Source organism: Aphelocoma coerulescens, chromosome 19, assembly GCF_041296385.1.
Source record: "Aphelocoma coerulescens isolate FSJ_1873_10779 chromosome 19, UR_Acoe_1.0, whole genome shotgun sequence".
In the NCBI taxonomy this organism is placed as follows: Eukaryota; Metazoa; Chordata; class Aves; order Passeriformes; family Corvidae; genus Aphelocoma; species Aphelocoma coerulescens.
Genome location: NC_091032.1, coordinates 4,592,272 through 4,615,618, shown reverse-complemented (window position 1 = coordinate 4,615,618; position 23,347 = coordinate 4,592,272). Strand labels below are relative to the sequence as shown.

General features: G+C 45.7%; 1 protein-coding gene and 1 long non-coding RNA gene across 9 annotated transcripts in view; both read right to left on the bottom strand.

The window, feature by feature from the left end:
- The window catches only part of CUX1 (cut like homeobox 1), a 271,185-nt gene extending 267,210 nt beyond the window's left edge, over positions 1-3,975 (bottom strand). For 4 of the 8 annotated variants that reach the window (XM_069033261.1, XM_069033258.1, XM_069033259.1 and 1 more), the window contains exon 1: positions 3,844-3,975. In XM_069033261.1, the coding sequence (XP_068889362.1) occupies positions 3,844-3,906 (63 nt within the window). In that variant the 5' untranslated portion in view covers positions 3,907-3,975. The remainder of the gene's footprint in view (positions 1-3,843) is intronic. The other 4 variants (XM_069033253.1, XM_069033256.1, XM_069033255.1 and 1 more) reach the window with 1 other exon arrangement.
- A 3,272-nt stretch (positions 3,976-7,247) lies between these two features.
- Positions 7,248-17,656, bottom strand: LOC138120507 (uncharacterized). Its single transcript, XR_011155877.1, has 4 exons — positions 17,571-17,656; positions 14,889-14,974; positions 13,329-14,183; positions 7,248-12,702 (listed from the first exon to the last, which is right to left on the bottom strand). It is a non-coding gene; the product is annotated as an uncharacterized lncRNA (long non-coding RNA).
- Between the last annotated feature and the right edge of the window lie 5,691 nt (positions 17,657-23,347).

The following is a 23,347-nucleotide window of genomic DNA, read 5'->3' as shown; positions in this document are numbered from 1 at the left end:
TGAGACTTGTGTTTACTGTCAAAATAACTACAGATAGTTTGTTAAGTTTTCAAAGGGTATTAACTTCTTCCATTCGTCCTGAGATCCAACTCAGAGCTGTGGCTCAAGCTAGACTTACTCCTGCTGGTCAGAGAGACCAGCTGCCTCCTCTGATATTGATACATACACACATATTCAGAAATACTACGCAAGCTGTCAAGGAGAGCTGCATGCTGTGCCCACGGGAACACGAAGCTCCTTTTCCTGTTCTCCAGCAAAAGGTTGTTTTCAGAGTGAAGGTGATGGTGACATCAAAAACTACAAACAAACCAGGACCAAGGAACAGCAGGTTACCTTCACGCTGCTGAACTGATTCCAATCACACAACTGCTACCAAATGGGACGTGCAGCTTTAACTCAAGGGCAGCAGCATTTCTCCAGTGATTTCATTTGCATTTACTGCCACAATATTCGCTGTTTGCGAGGGTCTGTTTTCTCTGAGCACTGCAATTCCCTCCCCATCAAACATGGGTCCATCTACCACCACATGGCAAACTGAGGCAGCAATGCCATGCCAACTCCACAATTTCTTTAGGAATCATGCCAACCTTTACTACAGAAAAGGGTTAATGTTCAGCTGCGTGCCTCGCAGGTACAGTCTCAAGTGAAGAGCCCCGTTTGATACCTGTAGGAAGCTGCCATTTTTGCATCTCATATTCCATTTGTGAACAGACCTTTTTGTTCTTTAATCCAAGTTCTGAATTATTTAATCCTGTCTCCAACACTTGAAATACCTTTCCCTATAAACAAGGGGTTATTTAGCGTGAGGAAATAAATAATTTAAAAAGTCAGACCCTAAAGTGTTCCTGGCTCTGTTTTTAATTAATATTGATACAATCTGGAGAAATCTGCTGCTTAATATCACAAGGCAGGTCGAAGCTCATCAACAGTTAAACGTCTCCTTCCAACAGAAGGTGGAAGAGGAAGTTGGGAGCAGCCGGGTACGCGGCGCTCGCTGCCAGCGATCCGGGACTGCCCAGTCCCAGCTCCTCACAACTTTCTCCTGCACACAGACAGAGCCAGCACACCCTGAGTTACATGAGCTGGAGTTCACAGGGCTCAGGTGGAATTGTGTTAAGCATAAATCCTCCAGGCTTTCGTGCTGGAACAGAGCGTACACGGAAGTATTTTTATTTTCTACAATTCCACGCTCAAAATACGTCAGTACAAGTGCAGGACGGGGATAGAGGGAGGCACGGACAATTCTGTGGGACTCAACTTCATCGCCGGTAACGATAGTTTTTATAGCACATTGCCTCATCTGCAAGTGGGAGTAAATATTACACTACCTCTTCGTGCAGATGGGTGGGTAAAAAAAAAAATAAAAAGCTAATTTGAAACAAATTAACTATTCTGCATAAGGAGGAAGGTACTCTCTCCCTTCCTGGTCACTCCAGGACTCTCTGCAGACAGGCTGCGTGCAAAGTTAACAAACTCTGTGGTGCTCACAGACTGCCTGGTGAACCTGCCAACAGGTGAACAGCCTCAATCCGCAGCGGGGATAAATAATCACCAGTTCTCAAAAGCAGGTAATGAATATTGTTCAAACAACTCTAAGCTGGCGTTACCAGAATGCTTCAAAGGAGAAGCTACAAGCTGTTCAAGTCAGACTGTCACATTTAGTCTGCAAAAACGAGATTAAGGTTTGTACAGTGATACTCCACAACAGGTTTTGCAGTATGCACAGAAATTAAATTATGATAAAAGTGAGCTATTTTTTACTAAAAACAGAATAGAACAATCTATCAAAATGCCATTTGGCTGTGTTCATTACATTTTAGAATTTAATTTACATGATAGATACTTTAGCATAATATGTTTTAATCAATAAGCATTTCTGAAGGCTTTATTTTTACAGGCAATATTTAGACTTGTTCACCGTTAAATGTAACGCCACAGCAGCGATGTTCAGAGCGTTTATTTTCCTATGCTAAGCAAGTACAGCCACACGTACACAGAGGCAAAAGCAAAAGTCCACAATTAGAGATGTCAGACCTTGTTTAACTACATCTTAATTTAATCCATTTTATTTTATACAATTCTACATCTGGATCTCATTTTCTGTATTCCTGTAGGTATTCCGGGTCACTATTAAGAACCCTTTCAAGTTAGCAAAGTTCAGCCAAGTCTACCTTAATCCAAAACCTTTAAAAGAAATAATAAAACGCGAAAGGGGGTGGAAGACGACACAGAAACCTGAAACAAAACGCTACTTTACCCCACCTCCTAATGCACCTGAAAGTCGGAAGGGACCAGCCTCCTAGCACAGATCCCACGCAGCACTTCCCGTTTCGGGGGCTGCTGGGGTGGGATTTTTAGCATCGCTCCCGCACGCCCGGCCGAGGAGAGGGGAGGGCAGCAGGACCCGGGTCCCGCTGCCGGCCCCCCGCCAGCATCCCCTCACCTCCAGCGGGAATGCGGTTCTGCCCAGCATCAGCGCACCATCCCTCCGCCTGCCGCAGCCTCCGGCCGGCTCCAACGCCGCCTCCACGGGGGCCAGGGTGGGCAGCCGCCGGCTTTCGAGCCAATTTATTTAAACGGGAGGCAGCGGCGGGTTTGGAGAGGCAGGGCAGCGCCTTCCTGCGCCAATCAACTGGGAGACACGCGTGTTGCAACCCCATTCACGGCGGGAGCAGCACCGATACAGCGTCTGACAACCCCCCCGCCCGCCCCGGCCTTATCTGTACCCCGGCAACTCAATTAAAACGTGGGGCCGCAATTCCCCCAGGGACGCTCCCCCGGGGCAGGGGGAGGGAGGCCGGTCTGCGAGGACTTTCCTTCGCAGGAAACGGCACTTCTGGGCTCTCCCGAGCCAGCACAGTAAAAGCATCAATATTCCGCTCATCTGTCAGATCCTGGACAGCAGGAGAGGCTGGAGAGCCCGTGAATTATGTAACGTGCCCTCCCGTCGCCGCGGGGAGATGCGCCGCGATGCCCCCGCCGGCCGGGATGCCCCCGCGCCCCTCCCCGCACTCGGCGCTGCCGCTGCCCTCCCGAGCCCCCCCCTCTCCGCGCACCGGGCGCTCGCCCCTTCCCACCCCGCGGGACCCTCCGCCGCTCCCTCGCTCCCTCCCTCCCGGCGGATCCCCCCGCGTCCCCTCCCCTCGCGGCCCGGCGCGGTGCCCGCGGCGGTCGCAGGGCGGCGGCCGGAGCCCCGCGCCCGGCGGAGCGGAGCGGAGCGGAGCGAGGGCCGGCACCCCGCGGCGGCGGCGGGGAGCGCCCGCCCGCCCGGCCGGCACCACAGCGCCCCCAGCCCCCGCCGCTCCGCGCCTGCACCGCCAGCCCGCCCGGCGCCCCCACACAAAGTCCCAGCACTCGGTAAACTTTCCCCGGCTCCCGGCGGAGGAAAAGCGGCGGGGACGCGGCGGCGGGAAGGGGGCAAGCGGCGGGGAGGGAGAGGCAGGAGGCGGGCGGGGGATGAGCGGCGGCCGCCGGGAGTCCCGCCGCGCCCGCCGCCCCGCACGGCCCCGCCGCCGGGGGGGAGCGCGGAGCGGGGAAAGAGCAGCCCGGGACGGAGCGGGCGAAGCGGCGGCGGCCCCGGCAGCGGCGGCTCCGGCGCCATCTTGGGCTGATCGATGAATTGAACAAAGAGGATCAATTTCCGATGGGGCCGGTGATCGATGGCGGGGGGGGCGGAGGGAGCGGAGCGCCGCGGCCGGGCGGAGCGGGGGGTTCCCTTTAGGCGGCGCGGGCCGGCAGCGGGAGGAGGAGGGGGAGGCCGGGCCCGAGGGAAGGCGGAGAAGGGAGGGAGGGGGGGGGTCCGGCGGCGCGGCCCGGCCGGTGCGGCGAGCGGGGGAGCCTGACCTGCAGCTGCTGTAAATCAAAGCGCTTCCAATATTGAAACATCGATCCCACATTGGCCGCCATCTTGAGACATATTGAGACAGAGTGAGCGGCTGATAGAGAGAGAGGGGCTGGAGTTCAGGAGCCGGGAGGGAGGGGGAGGGAGGGAGGGAGAGAGGGAGGGAGCCGGCGGGAGGGGGGAGGAGGGGCGGGGGGGCAAGGGGGAGGGAGGCGGGCAGGGAGCGCCCAAATCCCGGCCTGGAGCCCGCCCGGAACACGGACTCAGCCCGCGCGCTCGCGGGGGGGGGGGGGGGGGGGAAGGGGCGCCGCGCCCGCGCGCTCACGGCGACCCCGCACCCCCCGCCCCGCGCCCGCGGGGGACCCGCGCCAGGGGGGGACGCGGGACACGCGGGGGCGGCGCCGGCAGCGCGGGGGATGCGGAGAAAAGCGCGCAGAGCGCGGCCGCGCCGTGCGGGGGGATGCGGGGACAGCCGCGCGGGGCGGGGGAACGCGGGGACAGCGGTGCGGAGCGGGGGGATACGGGGCCGGGGGGATGCGGACACGGCCGGGGGGGCGGGGGAGGATACGGGGCCAGCCGGGCAGTGCGGGGCCGGGCAGTGCGGGCATGCCGGGCCGGGAGGATGCGGGGCGGTGCGGGGACGGCCGCGCCGTGCGGGAGGGTGCGGAGCCCCCGCGGGCGCGGTGCGGGTTCGTGGCAGCGCATCGCCCGGCAAATGGTGCCCGAAGCGGCGGCGGGGGGGGGGGGAACCCGCTCGGGGAGCCGCGGGGCTAAAATTAGCCAAGTGCAGAGAGTTTAGGGGAAACAACAATGAAAAAGTGCATCGGGGGCAGCGGGTTCCCGGTGTCCGGGGCGGTCCGGGAGCGCTTGGAACGGGATTTCTTTAGCGGGGACAGGCGCTCCCTGCCAGGGCCGGTGTCGCCGGCCGCTGCCGAGGGGGGACGGATCGCACGGAGGTTGGAAAATCAGATCCCAACCCCGCGCAGGATATCCATAGAAACGGAGATTAAAAGGATGAAATAACTTATTTTGTTCTAAACAATAATGTTGCTATAAATACGAACATTTTCCTTGCTCCCTTCCTGAAAAGCACAGAACATTTTAGCAAGCTCATCTCCTAACAAAACAAACCAGTGTACACAAACAGGCTGCAGATACCTTGCCCCCCTCGAAAGCATTCCCTGTTTTTACTGGGAAATGGGCAAACCTACAGTCTGTACCTGTCCCCTCTGGAATCAGTAAGCTGCACGGTATTTTTCCAAATACAGCTACTTTTGCTGTTTTGCACTTCATCTCTGAAAGGAAAATATCTCTTCCCCCCCCCCCCCCCTCCAAGTGAGTGATTGTAGATTTTTTCTCAAACTGTATTTGATCACTGAGTGAATTTAGTGCTCGCTCAAGTCCGTGGGCTGACTGCTTGGAAATGGCTCTGCCTGTCTTTGGAGAAGTTACGGCAGAGACGGCGGCAGAGCAATTGCCACAGATTATTTCCCAATCTGCTGCCGGCCTCCTTTGGAAGAGCACCATCATTTCAGCCTCCATTTCCACTTTTTGCTGAGGCTGCTGCTTACAAAGATACTAATTGCGATGGCGGGTTTTATGTTAATGGGTTCCACGTAATGATCAGCCCGACGACTACAGACCTTCAGATTGTTGGTTGGCTGTACTGGGAAAAAAACTAATGGCATTTGGTGATGAAAATGTCAGATCTCTCTACACAGTGATCTAAACTGGGGACCCAATGAAACCGAAATCCAAGAGCCGTCACACGACTGCTGTGGGGCTGGACCCAGGGATGCCCTTGGAGAAGGAAACTCCTTCTCCCCCACATGTGCCATGGTTTGAGGGAGGGCAGCTCCTTGCTGGGATGATGCTGGGGAAGTTTGGGGTGCCTGGCTGGGGTCCCCCCAGCTCTGGGGAGAGGGTGCGGGGTGCTCGGAGTGACAGCCGGGGATGGAGCAGGGATGGAGCTGCGTGAGCCTCCAAATTCTGACTAACGCCGTAACCGGTTTGGTAGCTCTAAAATAGGATTTTAATCCTGGGAAGCATCATTTCACATTCCAGTGATCTAATCAAAATCCTTTCCTCTAATCTCTCCATGGTCCCCCCTTTCTAGATGAAAGAGGCTGGAGTTCCTATCTTCACCCTTTCTCCGCTGCCTCCCTGTTCTACCAGTCTGTTCTGTGTCCAGGCAACTGCAAAAAGACATTTCAAAGGCTCCTGCCGTGCCATGTAGATGTTTTCTCTTGTTAGTTTGGACTGCAGGTGTGTAAGCCTCAAGGATGAAGTATCGTGGTGCTGTTTTAGGTTCGGGGCACACAGTCATGGCACAATAAATCACATAGGAACGCTCCGCTTTGAACGCGCGCACACAGAAAAGGGAAAAGAAAAAAGCATCTGACCTGAATCATTTTCTGGAAACACATCTGGTTAAAATCCAAAGTTTTAAATTGAGTAATATTTTAAAATACATTTGGTAGGTATTAAATTACAGTGTTATATCTGGTAATATTTATGATACTAATGTGTTAAGCGGAGGTTTATATCTGTCAAGAAATATGAGTGATTGTCATATGGGGTAACAAATGTATCCTGATATAAATAACATTTTATGATATTTTTAACATTATTGTAGTCTTTTTTTTTTGCAGAAGTTACATTATTGCCAATTTGAAATAAAAGCTCTGTGGCTACATACCAAAGCTTTTAGCTATGTAATTTTGGATAAGTATAAAGCAGTACGGCTGATTTGGGGAATTACTGAGAAACCTTAACTCTGCCAGAAGACAAACACTGAGCACCTATAATTCCTATTGTCTTCCATGCAGGATCAAGTCCCTTGTTTGCCATTTTGTGTGGCAGCAAGCCCAAGGAAATCTTGCTTGACAGCTCTGTTTTCTCAAAGTGCTGCATTTCTTCGGGCTGGATTCTGCAAAGATCCTGCAGGCTACAGAGCTGCTTGGAGCAAGCGATAATGTGCTTTGTGTTCCTGCTGAAATGTACCTGTGTATGATGGGAGAGGGAGCTTGAAAAATTGGGTGCACCCTGGCAAGAAGATGGTTAGAATAAAATTTTCTTTGGTTATTCTGTTTTGAAGAATCATTCTCATCTGTTCGTTTGAGGAAGGTTTTTCTAAAGTTAGATTTGATCTGTGTAAATGCTAACTTCTTTCAACAGGCTCTAATAGAGTACTGAAAAAGGAAGCACAGTGGATTTGAAGTTTAAATCTAAAATGATGGCAGTAACTAGTGATGCTTGATACATCCAAAATATTTGTAAGTATGTTGTACAGATTTCTTTCTAGGATTTGGGTGAAAATCACATTAAAATTTGTTACTTATTAATGTCATAAAATCTCACTGATACAGCTCTTTAATGGACATATTTGCACTTTGGGCCATCACAGGCAATTGCTCTTGTTATGCTTCATGTCATCATCTGGAATACTGAAGAAAATGGACCTTTATTCCAAAGGTCCCAAACTGTCTGGGAGCAGTTCCTTAGTATGGCTGCTCCCCTGGGCATCAGTGTGCATTCATGAGGAGATTTTGGATGATGAGTCTGGTTTTGACCACTGGACTTAGGTTTCTCTTTGCCTTAATGAACCTGGCTGATTTTCTTGGCCAGGATGCTGAAAGATGAGGTGCTGCTTCTCCCAGCACCTGTAACTTTTGGGTCTCTTCTCCAAGGATTCTTGTGTATTTTTCTTCTCATTTTCATGTAAACTGACTCCTGAATTTCTATCAGTTCCCCTAAAAGAGTCCCTCCAGAACTGTACCCCTCTGTACAGAACTGTTCTTCCTCCTCTCTGTACCCCATCTGCTCCTTGCCCAGCCCCTTCCCTCCTCATTTCATGGCTCTCATCTTTGCATTTTCTTCAGCTGACTGTTGTCCCTGGCTGCCTGGCTCCACGTGCCTGTGCCCGCTGGAAAGGAGCTCCTCATTCCAAAATCCCATCCCTCTCCATTGTGGAAGTGCCCCTCTGTTCACCTTAAACTGGGTTTGAGAGCAAAGCAAGCTGTGCTGTCTGTCCTTTACTGCTCTGTGCACAGCAAGATTCCGTAGGGATGGCAGGGAACAGAGACAGCCAAACAGATAATTTATGTTCCTGGGAGATTTAGTCCAAATTAAGATCAAAACTCGTATATGTCTTCCAAATAGCAGATTTTTTTCCCCCCAATTATTGTCAATGACTCTAATTCGGCTTGATTTATATCTCTGGTAGTAGCCAGGGGTTTTGCAGCACATAAATTGCCTGAGGTTTTTGCCAGGGATGTGGACACTGTGATATGTAGAAGCTCAGGAAAGCCCCTGAGCAGAAGATGGTTGGAAACAGGGAGAACAGCAGGGAGAAGTATCCCCAATGCCAGCACACGGTCACCTGGGTGTCCAGCTGTGGTCTCTCAGCTGGATGGACCCTTGGTTTCTCAACCAATGTGGCAATTCCCACCTTCTTTGGTAAACTGGGAAAGTTTTAGCAGAAATCATGTAGATGGCAGCACACATGATCCAAGCACAAAATCCCATGATTTCTGTTATTGTGTGAGCACTGCACAGCCACAGATGCACTCTGGTAGGTGGAAGAGAAGAAAGCAATTCTCACAGAGGGCAGGGAAAACAGCCACAATTCAAAGCAAAGTAAATTTGCGTGGTGTGGTTACTTGCTGTATAACTGAAGGTGTTTATGAGGATCCAGCACAACCCACAACAGATCTTCCTTGAGGATTTGTGGATTAACCCACACCAACACAAACATGGGATGACTGCAGTGGTGTCTCTGCCATGTGCAGCAGGAGTTACTGAAGACCCCAAAAGAGCTCCCACAACAACATTTCTGTCAAATAGCTGCTCTTCTCACTGAATGTTCCATCCAGATGCATGGTCATGTTCTGGCCAACATCTGGAACAGCAGAGGGAATTAGAGGAGGAAAGGACTGATTGGGTTATGCACTCCCTGGAGCTGGAGTGAATAAGTTTGATACTGAATTTCTCTCAGGGTGTGGTTGACACCAGTTTTAATTTGTCAGAACAGTGCTTGGCTTCTCATCCTATATCCCATACACAGGATGGTATCAGAGCCAGGATTTTTTTGGATGGGAGGCACATCGAGTCCTTCTCTGGCCTCACACTCCATCCAACACTCTTCTCTCTAACTTAGGCTGGTCTTGATTTGGGAATTTCTCTTTTCTGTCCTTTAAAGGGATCAGAAGACAGGTTAGTAGGTTATGTTCCTAGGAAAAATTCCCACCTTTCTTCTCACTTGAAAACTTTCATGTTTTTTACCTTCTATTGGTTTTTCTTAGAGGTTTGGGTTTTGGGTTTTGCACATCCTTTTTTTTTGGTGGTATTTACCTCCTGCTATTCCTATAATGGACCCTCACCCACTTCATGCAGCCACTTCCTCACTTCAGCTTCTTGCTCTTCCCACCTCCCTCCCTGCTCAGGTCCATTTTGGCTTTGCTTTCCCCTCCACTAACTCTGTCCCACCCAGGTATTTCTTCCAGTTTCCGCTGAATCTTTAGGTCCAATGTTGTACATATTACTTTAGAATAAGGAGCTGAAGCCTGCATTATTAGTTTAAATGCCTTTTTGTGCTCTGAACATCACCTGGGCTTACTCTATTTGTCTGTGCTGCTCTCCCAGTGGCAGGAGAGCTGGTTTAGTGACTGTGGCTGGGAACAGGCTGCTGGCACAGGGCTTTTTGTGACATGAAACAACTCCCTGGATCCTCCCTCAGTTTCTCCATTCTGTACAGCACCAGTGGTCACTGGGAGATCAAAATCTCATGGTGGCTGTCGGGCGCTGCACCTCAAGGGTTGCAGGACAGGGAAACAGCAGGGAGGAGAAGGAGGAAATGTATAAATAAAGCAGCTCAGAGCTGCTCCCTCACCTCCAGTTCTCCTTCCCTTCCACAGAAGTGGTGAGTGCAGAGCTGAGCTGCCTTGGCAAAGGAAAGAGAAGAAAGGTTTTTCTTTCACTTTCAATCACAAACATTTCACGTGGGACGGAAGAAGGGGGCGTCCCTCTGCTCCTTTCCTCCAGCTGGGCTTTCTGGTCCCGCTGTCCCCTCCTTGGTGATCGCACCCCTCAGTGGGACCCCCACAGGCACCTGTATTGTGATCTGTGGTGGTTTGGGTGTCTGAGGTGGTTTGTCCTCCAATAATGAGGGTGAGGTTTCATTTTGGGAAGCACGTCTTTTCTTAGAAACACGAAGTCTGTGACTGAGCACAACTGTGATTTTCTGCAAACACAACTGTGTTTGGGGTGGTTGCATGCGAATCTAATTCTAGATTAATGCAGAGAGGGAGAAAATAGACACCCTTAGAGGAAGCCCTGAGTTCACTGCAGCTGCCATACACTGGCAAAACTGATGCTGTGTCCCACAGGAAACATTTTGGTGTGGAGAACCTCCTGTTTGAAGAGAGCATACCTGTGCTTGTTGTGACACACGAGTGAGCCAAAGTGCTTGGGGTAGCACATCAATCCAGTCTTTCTTTAGTAACATCTATGAAATAAATTGGGTTTTTTCCCCCCAGTGTTGCATCATTTCCTATTTGGTGTCCAGATGGTGACAGATTACCAAACAGGGGGGGAAAAAATCGATGTAATATTTTGTATCTAAACATTACCTTCTTCTTTGGAATAAAGAGATCCAATTTATTCTGGCCATGATTCTCTACATTTATGTGCTGGCCCTTGTCTGCATCTGCTTGGCATTATCCTGGATTGAGGCTGTAACCTGCTATGAATCCAAAGAAATTATACGGAATTGATGGGATCACTATGAATTTCCAGGGGTGTAGGCTAGTGCAGACCACATCCTATTAATCTTGTTGTGTTCTTTCTGTAAATAACAAGCTGGATTCGGCCCAACAAGAGTAAAACAAATTGAAAGCATCCATAAAGGGAAGTAAATGGCTTTAAGATGTAAGAATAACGTGTTGGTGGGTTGTCTCCAAGAATCTGGTTTTTAAAAGTACCAAAGCACACACAAAACTTTAGTTTAACATGTTCTTAAGTGGCTGCTGTGTGGGGCTGGCTGCTGAAGCAGGGCTGTGGGCATAAGACCTGCTTTCATGAAGGGATTATATGAAAAATTTAAAACTGCAAGAAGGAGAAAAATGTTCAAGGGCAGCCAACCTGGAGGAAACAAATATAATTTAGTTGTGTGAAGTATTTATAAATGCGGTTTATGAACACGTATGAAGGACTAATTTTTTACTTTTCAGACTGCAACTGTCACACAGAAAAGAAACAATTGCTTATTTGTCCTTTTCAAGGATTTTTGGAGAATACTTTGCAGTTTGGCTATTTATTTTGACCTGCTTTTTCCTTTTTAGTAGCTTATTATTCTGTTGATTATTTCAGATTAGCTTTTTGTGTGCGCTCTTCTTCCTATGTAATTGATAGGAAAGCACTTACCTGGTTTATCTGAAAGTGGGAATTGGTTTTAAATTTTGTTCAAAGTTTCAGCCTTTCACATGCATGGGCTACCAAATTTGATCTATCAGTCTCACTCCTTGGTTCTCTTGCATCATCAGAATAAATGTGAAATGACACAGAATGCCTGGAATTGCAATAATGCAGTGTAACAGAACTGACTATCAAGCTTCATATATAGGTTAGATTAATGCATAAATCTAATTTGATATTTTACATTACTGGGCTAATATTTTACAGATGTAATGCCAAGCTGTTGAGTAAATGAAAATCACGGAGAGTCCAATTCTGAAAGGATTACTCAGGCAAAAATCCCTGCAGTCAGAGGGAGTATTGCCTGAACGAAGTCTGCAAAATTAGAAGTAGAGCCATATTCCCCAAACAGACAAGTAGATTTATCTGTGAGATCTGCCCAGGAGTTGAATTCTTGTAACAATGAAAGACATATAGGGAAAATGAGCAAGTAGGTAACCTGAAATATAAGGAGAGACTGATAAGATCACAACAACCCTGAGCAAGCACTTGTGCGGTTGGTGATGTCAACAGGAGCCCAAGCTGTTTTAATAAACTTGTTCATAGTTGTCCTATAGTGTGTTTTATATACTGAAGTACATAGATCACGTAAGAGTTTAACAAGAAGAGGATTCATATTAAATTTGCACATAAAATACCTCCATGAAATATGTGAAATGCTTTTCTTTTTTATATGATTCCAATAAAACATTGATCATAAAACTCTGCCCTCCTGCTTCTTCATATCCAGTTTCAGCTGTTGCTTTGTGTTTAGAGTTGGAACTCATGACACTTGGCAGATATAATTGTGGGGCACTTTTAATTGGTGAAGAAAGACCCTGGCTCTGTTTGCTCGCTCGGGGGGTATAAATCAGGAGGAACCCCACCAGAGCTGGTGAAATGTTACATCTCTGCAAGAGGCTGTTGGGCCAAGTGATATAAATGCTTGCAGCTCCTGTGGAACGTGGAGTCGTGTGGCTGTTTACAGCTGCTCAGGATCTGCCCCACTGGCTCGGATGGAGCAAAGCCAGGGATGATTCCTGCCCTTTACCAAGAGTTTTGCTCAGTGTTTTGTGCTGTAAATGCTCCTGCCTCTTGCTGCCAAGCTCAGCTCCCTCCTTCACAGTTTCATATTCTGAGTGTGAACTGATACTGGTGGAAATCCAAGGGTAAAAAAGTGGTGAGTGTAAAGCACAAATCTGTAGCCTGGATCTGAAAGGAACAGCTTGACCACAGAGGAAGTTATTTGCACAAAAAGTATTCAAACAGATACGCACGGTTTACATGTGTTTAGTAAATCTTGTCTGAAAACTAGAACCAGCTGTATGGTGTGTGGAGGCCCCAATCCCAGCCCCTCCTGAGCAGTGTTTCATACATGTGGATGATACATTTCCAGTCACTTTTTCCATCTTTTAATTTGGGGGCTGTTAAGGACTGAAACATGAGGGGAGTGATTCCCATTTTGGTCTGTGGGGCTTGTCAGCGTCCTCAGGTACCTGTTCACAGCCCCTGCTCAGGGAAACATTCCCACCACAACCCCTTCCCTCCTTCCCTCCTTCCCTCCTTCCCTCCACCTGCAGCCCAGCAGCAGAGGTAGGGCACAAACCCCCCGTGGTAGTTCAGGGGCACGAAAGGAGCTTTTCATGCCAGGCTCACCATTATCCCACAGCATTATCCTACATGACGGCAGCAAAATCGATTGAGCCACTCGGGTTCACTCCTAAATGAGAGGCAAACCAGGCCTGAAAGCTAAATTTGCATGCCAGATTAAGAAAGTTGTAGATGCAAGCAAGATCTTTTTCCTTTTTTTCCCCCTTCTTTGTGTGTGTGTGTGTGTGTGTGTGTCTAACTATGCAACAAATTTTGTAGCTGAAATTTACATACTTCTTGATTCATGAAATTATGAGCAGCTGCTATTTTGCTACATTCTTAAATTGAAAAGGCAGCGAAGAAAAGAACAGACACATTAGGCAAACTCCATCTGCCCCTCATGTCTATCACTTCCCTTCACTCTCTCCTTTGCCAAACAGGATACAATGGCATAATCAGATGTCTTGGTTTGCCTGGGAGAGTCCCCAAATTCATATAGCTGTCGTCTAAGACGGGATTTTTGTTTTTCAGACAACTTCTTGACATGGTCTCTTGTTCCCCCCCTGAAACGTGGATACATATTTACAGAGGAAACAGCACAACACAAAAGAGCTACAGGGAGGTAATAACCTTCAGCCTTACAGGCTTTTGGAGGCTCCTGGAAGTCTTCAGACATCATCTTAGGGACCTTAGGGTCACTGAGAATTAAGAAGGTTTCCTATTTTTAATTTCTTTTTTTTTTTGCTCCCATCTTATTATTCAAACTACAGCATGGAAAGATTTTGGGGTGAGAGGGTAAAATACAGGATTCATAAATAGAACAAATGGGGTTCACTGCTACCTTTTGCCATGAATCTCTGAACAAATCCAATCTACAGGTAGCTCCACGCTTGGAGAAAGAGGTTCTCTTTGGAGATGAGAACTTCTATTCTAAAAGTCTGGCCCTTACTTCACACTAAATACCACTTTACAGATCATAACACTACATTTCATCATGATGTAAATGTTTTAATTTTCCAGTTTTGAATTAAAAGATGGAAGCTCAGAATTTTAGACCTATTTAACACCTGGTTAAACACTTAACAAACTAGTAACAGCTGAGTGCATCCCTGTTAAGTGGAGTTTCTTCCTTTTTGTTGCCCCACTTAAGAAACAGTCATTGTCATTCAGTCTCATTAACATAAATAGGTTCCCTAGGAGATGTCCCATTAAAGTGGCCATCCCTATTAAGCATGTCCCAATTAAGTAGTGTTTATTGTATGGCAGGTTCCAGACCTCAAAGCAGAATAATTTTCAGTTCCTAGAGGGAAAAAAAATAAGTCAAAGAAATTACATATTTAAAAAAGGCTTAAATTGATACAAACTGATAAGAGCCCAAAAATGAAAAATGAGGGCTGACACTTCAGCCTTTTGTTTACCCTGTAATGCTGCTTTTCTAGTTTTGAGTTAAGAATGTAGCCTACACCCTAACTATGAATTTCTTGGCTTTGATTTGATTGTGTCATAACTTAATGTTTTATGACTTACAATCACATTAGTCATAGGAGTCACTCAAGTTTAGAGATGATGGAAAAGACATAGGGGATAGACAAATCCACACTGGGGAATAGTCTTGTGATTGAAGCAGTGGTCTGGGACCCAGCAGAGCCAAGCTCACTGTCCAGGCCTGTGCCAAATGGTTCTGCCTCACTGAGAGCAGAACTCCAAGACTCTATTCAGAACATTATTTACATACCTGAACAGACATTTAAATATTATTTTGTGTGCTCCTGTGTATACATAATCTATTTTGCTCTTAATCAAGGTGGATTTAAGTCGGGGGCTTATTCAAGGTGTTAAGAGACAAGCTCTGGAAAATCTTCCTGCGTTGGCTGACGATGATACAACTCAGTGTCTGCTGCCAAAGGCTACCCCTTATCCCCCAAATTATATTAGTGTCAGCCACTTCAGCATAAATTCCAGGTCTTTAGTACAAACCTGCCTTCAAAGAGCTGAAATTACTTGCCTTGATTTTGTCTCAAAGCTGGGGAGAAGCAGGCAGGTATCTCCTGTCTGTGCCGTGTCTGTGGGAGGTGACCTCCAGTGCAGAGACTGAGCAGAGGAGGAGGAGGAGGAGGAGGATGAGGAGGAGGAGGAGGAGAGGATTAATGCCATCTTCAACAACTGAAGGGAGTGCATCACATTTATGCTTTCAGCCAGGGCATTTGCCCCTGCAGGAACAAGACATCCCTTGTGTAGCTTTACCCCAAATTAGACAACCTGTCCTTCCTCTGAAGAAGTTTGTACCTGGGTGGAGTTCAATAAATAAATGAAAAAATATTCATGTTCCAGGGCCACAAACTGAAATCTCTTCATGACAGGACCTCCAGAATTTTCCCCAGTAAAGGTAAAAATGGAAATTCAACAGATTCAAAGCTTGTCAGAAAATGGAATTTTGATGTGTACAGAGAGATGACTTCTCTGCATCACTTTTTTTGGTGTTTCAGAGAAACAGACAGTTTGAGTCATGCCAGCTGATTTTCTTTGTTTAACAGAATCAGAGAATCATTTAAGTTGGAAAAGAATTTTGAATCCAGGTGTAAACCCAGCAGTGCCAAGCCCACCATGAAACCAGGTCCCTAAGCTCCATGCCTGGAAGCTTTCATGCTTCCCTGAAAAGCAATGTACACCTGTTAAATACCTTTCCTTGGTCACAATAATAACTTTTTTTTTTTTTTAAGGAATTATCCCTGGAGTACAGTTTCATATGAAAAGATGTGATTTGCACAATGCTACACACAAGTGGTTCACACATTTAATACACAGCCCACAGTCTGAAGAACCTTAAGATTCCTTGCATTAAATAAGAGGCACAGTACTTCAAAATGAGGGTTTGTGAGTAGGTGGTAAACTTCTTTCTGGGTCACTGGGTAGCAACTGGGTGCTTTGAAAGCATCTTGCAGGAGCCAGGTAAGCCGTGGTTGAGCGATGCAGGTGTCCTACTGTGGTCAAATCAGAAAGACTGACTTCTATCCTTAAGGCAGTAAAGCAATTACACCTGGTATCCTCATATCTTACTTCCAGTAAATAAGTGTAGAACAATGTGGCTTTGTAGAGCCCAGCAATATTATCAGGAGTTGGCAGCAAGAGCCTCTGAGAGTCTTTGTAGAGTTTGCTGAAACCCTACATCACTCTGAGCAGGAGAAATGGTTCACAGCTGCACTTCTGCATCTCAGAAGCAAAATACCTGGCTTGGTGTAAAACTCCAAAGTCTGTATGACTGGGGTGAGGATCAGCCTGGGAAGTTCACTCTTGTTCCTCAGTGTCTTGTTTGAGGACAGAGGCTGTGCTCACAACTGGACCCGTCTGCAGGGACTGCAAAACCAAACCCCAGCTCCAAAGAGCTGCTGCCCTGAAGAGAACTTCAAACCCAGATCTGAGCTGGATGTTTTGGCTCTCCAATTAACCTGTTCTTTGTTAAACAGCAATTCTGTAACAGCCCTTGATTACACTCCAAGTAGAAGTTGTGTCAGCATTTCTGGTGTCTTTCTAAATCGTTTGTCTCGGGTTAGGAATTGTCCAGGACTTCCAAAGCAGGAGCCCCCAGCAGCAGAGGAAGGCTCTGAAGGACCCTGATGCAGAAAGGAAAACCCAGCCATGTACCTGTGCAGACACTCGAGTGTATTCTTTCAGCTCTGACACAAATCAACTGCAGGGCACTTTGACACATCCCAACCTTTCAGAGTGTATTTTTTGAGCTCAGCTCATTATCTGAGCCTCCATTCAGATGCTCTCAGCACAGATGCCTTCCTCATCAGCTCTGCACTAAAACATACAGTAAGTGAAATTCTGCCATATGTTAATACATATGTTTCAGTTTCAATAAGCATTTGATGCAGGGCTGTTTTTATTTTTTTTTTCCCAGGCAACAGAAATTACAGAGTTTATACTATTACCTTCCCTCTCTATTTAAATGTACTAGCGAGCTTAAACAAACTAATAAAAGTAAGGTTAGCTACTTGCAGCATAACCTGTCACAATGGTGGAAACATGTATCGATTCTTAATGGTTCAGCATTTATCTGCTTGGTCCAAACCAGCTGGGGATGGCAGAGTCAAACTGTCTGAGACTCTCTGTGATGTTGTAAAATGATGGAGAGGCAAATAGCCTGGAGAAAAGGTGTAACCGGGATTTTCACTTCATCCCCACCTCAAATTTTCCCATCTGGCATATCACAGCATAATGATGTGAGTGATGTCATCAAACTGGGAGAGAGGATCTGAATGGGGCAGTTTTCTCCTTTACTGAACTTTGTAAGCTGGCCACAAATTGTAATTAGCAAGTGTCTACAGTTTATTCCTGGCAGAGGCTCAGTCCGTTTTCCACGGGCTGGAATCAGTCTGTTAAGCCACGATGATTCTTTTTGTTTGTTTGTTTGCAAATAAACTCTTGGAAAGATCCTGAGCACATCATGAGATTTACAGATCAGTTGTTCTGCACAAGTACCGTGCTTTTACAGCAGTGCAATACCTCTGAGTAATGCTTTTGAGTTAACTAGAGCTACCCTAGATTTGCACCATTGTAGGAGCCAGATTAGGCCCCATAACTCTTGCACACAGACTTGAAAGCATCCAAGCAGTTATGAATGAGAGCAGCATTTGCAAGATACAACAAAGAAAAAAACAGCCAAAAAAAATATCCAACTTACATCAGCTTTGCCTGCTGGATTCTTTGCTTTACAGCTAGAGAAATATCCAGGCAGACCCTCAGCTAGCAGAAGCTGGCACAGCTTTGTTAAAAATCAGTGGAGCTTTGCTGATTTATATCAGCTGAGAATCACTATCTGCCCCGATGACAAAATGAGGCATTGAAACAGAGTGGGAAGGCAATAGGGTTTATCTATGGTTACAGCATTAAAGCAGCATCATAAGATAAACTAATTTTGTCTAAAGCTTTCAAAAAAAAAAAAAAAAAAAGAAGAAAAGAAGGTGTCTGTGGGGATACAGCACTGACTTGGCTTTCTCAGTGTTGGCTTCTGATCACTGTGCCAAGACTGGCATCTTCCCTCAACAAATCAGCATTGCTGCTGCAAACTCTTCATTGACTGCCAACGCTGTGCTACCAATAATTTACCACGATTGAGAAACGTCTCTGCTTTTGCTCTGCACAAGAGCGTTTGCTCCTGCATGCCTGGATCTGTTCAGTTACTTACTTTATGAACTTTATTAAAAAGAATCAAAGGATTCTTTTGGGTTCGTTTTTCATAAAATGTCTCAAGCATTTGATAAATAAATAATCTTCTACCTAAAATGGGCATGAATTCCCTAAAGACTCAGCGTTACAAGCAGGTATGTGCCAAGCCAAGCTCTCCTCCAGGGGGATGTATATATCTATATACCTGTAATTATAGGCTGATAATTATATAATTCCCTCTATGTATATCATCATTTGTGAATAACTCGGTAAGCTGGCAACACAGAAGGGCGGGACTGTATCATAAGCTAATAAAAAAAAGCAATTATATTTTCTTTCTGATCCAGTTCTCACCTTCCCAGTGAGATTGGGGCATTGTGCAATAAGTGAGAAATGAGGAACCTCGGAACACTTGGAAGCAAGATAAGCATCCAAATGCCTGACTCTGTCATTCAGAGCTCAGCCGAACTGTTTCACTCAGGAAATTATGGGCTGCCATGGGAACAAAGGTCCCTTCCCAGATTACCAAAAGGAGTCTGAAGTGGGTCAGAAATGTTATAAGAATAGGCTTTCAAATGGCATTTATATTATTTCCCAGGTTAATACGTGTTTGAATCTAAGCACTAAGGCTAATGTGAGCAATGTCATTTCAGCTTTCTGCAACCTCTCCTCGCTGCACATGCAGTTCACCCCCAAAATGAATCCTGGGAGAAGCTCTCTCCACCTGCATCTCTCAGCCTGCATCTCTCACCTCTTGTTTTATAATAACTTTGCAAGCAGCTCAAATAGGGACCATTTGTAATCTGTGTTGATGCACAATCCTGCAAAAAGTGCTTTTAGAGCCGACATATCAGAAATGGCAAAATTTTACATAAGCCTTAAAAATTCAATAAATTATGAACAAGTGCTTTTGTTTTCTAATTTACAGTGTTTGTGCAAGTCTCTGATTCCTTTCCAAGACACACAGCAGCGTGTCCTCAGTTGAACCCTAATGTATACCCACTACCTTACCCTCTGAATCCTTGGTTCAGCTCATACTCTGAAAAGCCTGGAAACAGAGCCCACTGTTGGGGTAGGATTGAGCCTCCAGTATGTAAACCAGAAATGGAACAAATCTGGGCATGCAGGAGATAATTTAGTTGTGCAGAATGAAAGCACCAGAGTTTCTCAGTTCTGGTAAATTATTGGTAGCACAGCACTGGCAGTCAATGAAGTACTTGCCGAAATTGTGTCGATTTGTCAAAGGAGGAAGAGAAGCCAATCCTGGCAAAAGAATTCCGTGGCATGGAAAAGAGAGAAAGGCAGCATTGTAGTTACACAAACAGTCTGTCCTTAGAGCTCTAAATGAAAGATAATTTTTTTTGGAGGTTCAAATACTGGGAGCACAGATCACCAGATTCTCTGTACCATTTATTACAGCTGTCTGTCCCTGTGTCCCAGGCAGAACTGCTTTATATGTGAAATGAATATGACTGGAGTGGGACAAATGTAGATCCAAGCTCTCTGTTTGGAGCTGTGCTGGTTATCTCACTCCTAAGGTCCTACTCAGCAGAAACCAAATCAGTATCATCAGATAGTTTATTTGCACTGGAGTCTCTGTGGCTGTTGCACTCCTGAGAAGGCCGTGGGATGCCTTTCCTATTGTGTCACTATTACTGCTTTGCCCTGCAACCAGAAAAACCATAAATGAAACGTGGCTCAATCCTAAAGGTTCTGCATCTACTTCAGCAAAGTGGGGAAGCAAATCCTGAATGTAAACATCCAAGGATCAGGGAGGCTCCTCATCAACTCATAGCTGAGCATGTGCTTGTTACTTTGTTCAGTCAGAAAAGCTGGTGATGGGAGGTTTGAAGGAAGCTCGAGAGAAAGTTTCTGGTTTGGGTGATCTGTCCTCTATTCAGGAAGGTGCCAGAAGGGAGAATGCACACAGAGAAGCAACAAAGGTGCCTGAGTTTTGGAAGTGATAAGACCCCCTCCCTCATGCAGTTATAGTCCATAACAAGCTGACAAGGATGACCCCAGCTGTACCTGCAAACAGGTTTGTGTATTTCACTCACTCACCTTTGGAAAGGTTTCTCTTGCCAGCGACCTGCCCATGTTCAGTTCACACCTGTATTTGTGGGCTCATGCAGCCGTGTGTGCACAAGGGAACACTGCAGCCCCTCCTGAGAGCTGCAAAAGTGAAATGTGGGTAAGTTATCTCTGCCTTTGACAAAAGTGATTGCCATGCTTTTCTACACCTCACAGATAATTAATATATCAAAGGACTCTGAAAGCCTCTACTTGGAAAATAAACAGTTCTCACTGAGGAATATGTCCACAGCCCCACAGGAAAAAAATCTTGTTTGGATAATATTGAAGTCTGAAGGACTGAAAGTTGGCTGTTGCATGCAATAGAGTAATTCAGTGACTGAGAGAAGTCTGTGATAACATCTACTGAGAGTGGTGTACTGTCAATTCAGAGCACACCCTGGGATAGGTACTGAAGTGGGATTTATTTGAGAGAGGGTTTTTTTACTCTTTGGCATAAAATAACTTAAAACCTTTCAAATGAGTATGGTAGGTATATACTTGTTACCCTCCCAGAAGTCAATATGATACTCACTGAACAGGAGTTAAATGCTGTGCAGGAGCAGGGCTCACGTGTTCTTGCTTCTATAAAACTCTGGTTTATGCTCCCTCCCATGTACAGGGTAGTAGAAAATGCCACAGCAGCACTTCCCTAGTGTTCTATGGTCAAGGACACCAAATGTCTTCACAAGCAGGAATGAATATTGGCAAAAAAAGGAAGTCTGTAAAAAGGTTAGGAATTAATATGACAGTATAACATATGGGGGAAAAAATCAGACTCAGTTGATTAAGAAAGTTTATCAAGAGTGTCCCAAGCTGATTCTATTTCTTGGTTCAAAGTTGATTAGATTAGTAGTAATCATTAGATTTTAAGAGATATTAAACAACCTAGAGCTCCTGTTGAGTTTATATCAGTAATAATTCCTAGAAAAATATATATAGTCACCATAAATGTGGAATTTTAATGTGCTATTCTACTCCTGAAAAAGGGATAATACACATCCTAAACCACCGAAGTTTTGGAGGTTGTCAGTATCTTTACTAAGCAGACTAAAATTTGGCTGCAAAAATTGACTATTGTAGAGCCAGTGCAGCTCTGGAGAAGTGAGAGGGCATTTGCACATCTCCTGTCTCACGAGCAAAATTATGAGTGTTCTCCTCAGATACATCTGTTGCTTTTTAGTTTTCAGCTGTCCAAGTTCAGTTAATCAAGTCTGGCATCATTCACTAAATCATGTATTCAGTGAAACAGTTCGTGGCCAAATGGGCTTTGTTTGCATGGCACTAACAATTCAGCACTTTTAGCAGAAATAAAGGAGTGAGGAGTGAATACTTGGGAGAAATAATCGTGTTTTGTGCGAAGCTCTCTCTGCAATTCCCTCCTGTGGTGGCAGGAGGGAACGATACAAATCTATCTGTTCCCAAGGTGAATTGCTTGAGAATCTCATCTTAGTAGGGTGGGGGCATTGCTGGATGGGGAAGGTGAGAAGTTTCTTGCATTTCTGAGGGCTAGTCTGGGCTAATTCCTTTGTGCTCGTCGGGAGGTATCAATTCCTGAAAAGGGAGTTTCCTTTCTCTTTCCTGTGACTCGTCAGGACGGTGCCTACACGCTTAACATATCTTCATATGGGCTGACTTCCCCGCCCGCTTGGTGCCTACTGGCCCCACTCCCTTATCTAATCAAGGTTCAATCAAAGTTAATTAGGGATCTAGTTTTCTGTTCCTGCATTAGGCGTAAAGCAAAAGAAGCTCCTGGGCATATCTGATCAAGGAGCTGATCTGTGTTATAACTATGTAATAACTGGCACAACTGTGTAATTACAATACAGCCCTATCTCAGGTTACATCATTATCATTATGCTTAACACTAAAACAAAGTGTGGTTATCATGATTGGTGTCAACACATTTGTGATGTGCCACCCAGGAAGAGGAGGATATACACATGTCACCCAAGCCCTACTTCAACCTGGAAAAAAGTTTATTCCTGCAGATAGGGCATAAGGAGAAAAAGAAATACACAGAACACTGATCATTGGGAGTTAGCTTTAACCTTCCTTACCCTTCCTCTTCCCTTCCTCAGCCAGACTTCTACTTGTCAATGAGGGCTTGACTCTGGAGTCACTGATAATAAAATATAATCTACCTCCGGGTGTCTGTAGTCTATTTCCACAGGAGACAGAACTGCAAAGTTCCAAGAGTGGCGTTCACTCAAAGGCTTTGCATTAAGAACATATTTTTTAGTTCTATTTTTCTGCTTAAATGATAGTTTAATTAACTAATATTTATCTATAAAAAGGAGATGCTGTGGAACTTGTAAGAAGTGCAATTCACTTGAAGGAAAGCCAATATTGAAAATACAATTTCTGCATCTTCTGCTTCTTGCTGAGTTGAGTTATAAAATATTAGAAAAGCCATATTGCACAGCTTTTAGCCACTAATATATATGTACAGTCTTAAATATCAACAGCTTCAGCCATTTTTTGTTAATGGTAGGTCTGGATGGGATTTCTTAGCTAAAGACATCTTCCTCAGCTTACCTCATATCACGGCATCTGGTATTTCTAATTGGAATCATTTTCATAATTAACATGAGCAATATACATTACCATCTAAATATGAAGGCTGACTGCAATACCAACTTGTCTACAGCTTTTTAAGTATCCAGGATCCTGTCCAAAGCCCCTTAGACTCGAGGGAAAGACTCCTGCTGATGTGTCTTATCTAAATTAGGTGCAATGTATCAAAAAACCCGCCTAGACTCCATATAGGAAAACTATATAGAAGTCTATTCAATATTAATAAGTTTCAGTGCAACTCTGTCAAATCCCTCCAGAAGTGGTGTCCCACTCTGTCACTAAATCAGGCCTAATTCAGTCAGGACTTAGATACTTCCACAACTTGAAATGCCAGAGTAGCTCTGTGGATCTTTAGGGAAGCTTGAGGCATTCAGTAGGTTGTCTCTCACTAGTTTACTACTTATGAGTGCTTAATTGTTAAAAAGTTTGCTGTTTCATCAGTAGTAATAGAAAATTACCTAATTCATACAGAAACACATGCTCAATACTAATTTTTGTGGTGGTATGATCTTGTTTTGAATTAATTTCAGAAAAAACTTGCACCTATGGAACAGTCATAAATTCCTAAGATATCCACAGCCACAGTCTTCAGCTACTCATTTAGCAGTAGACATTTATGTTATGTTCAAAGTGTAATGTTTTATA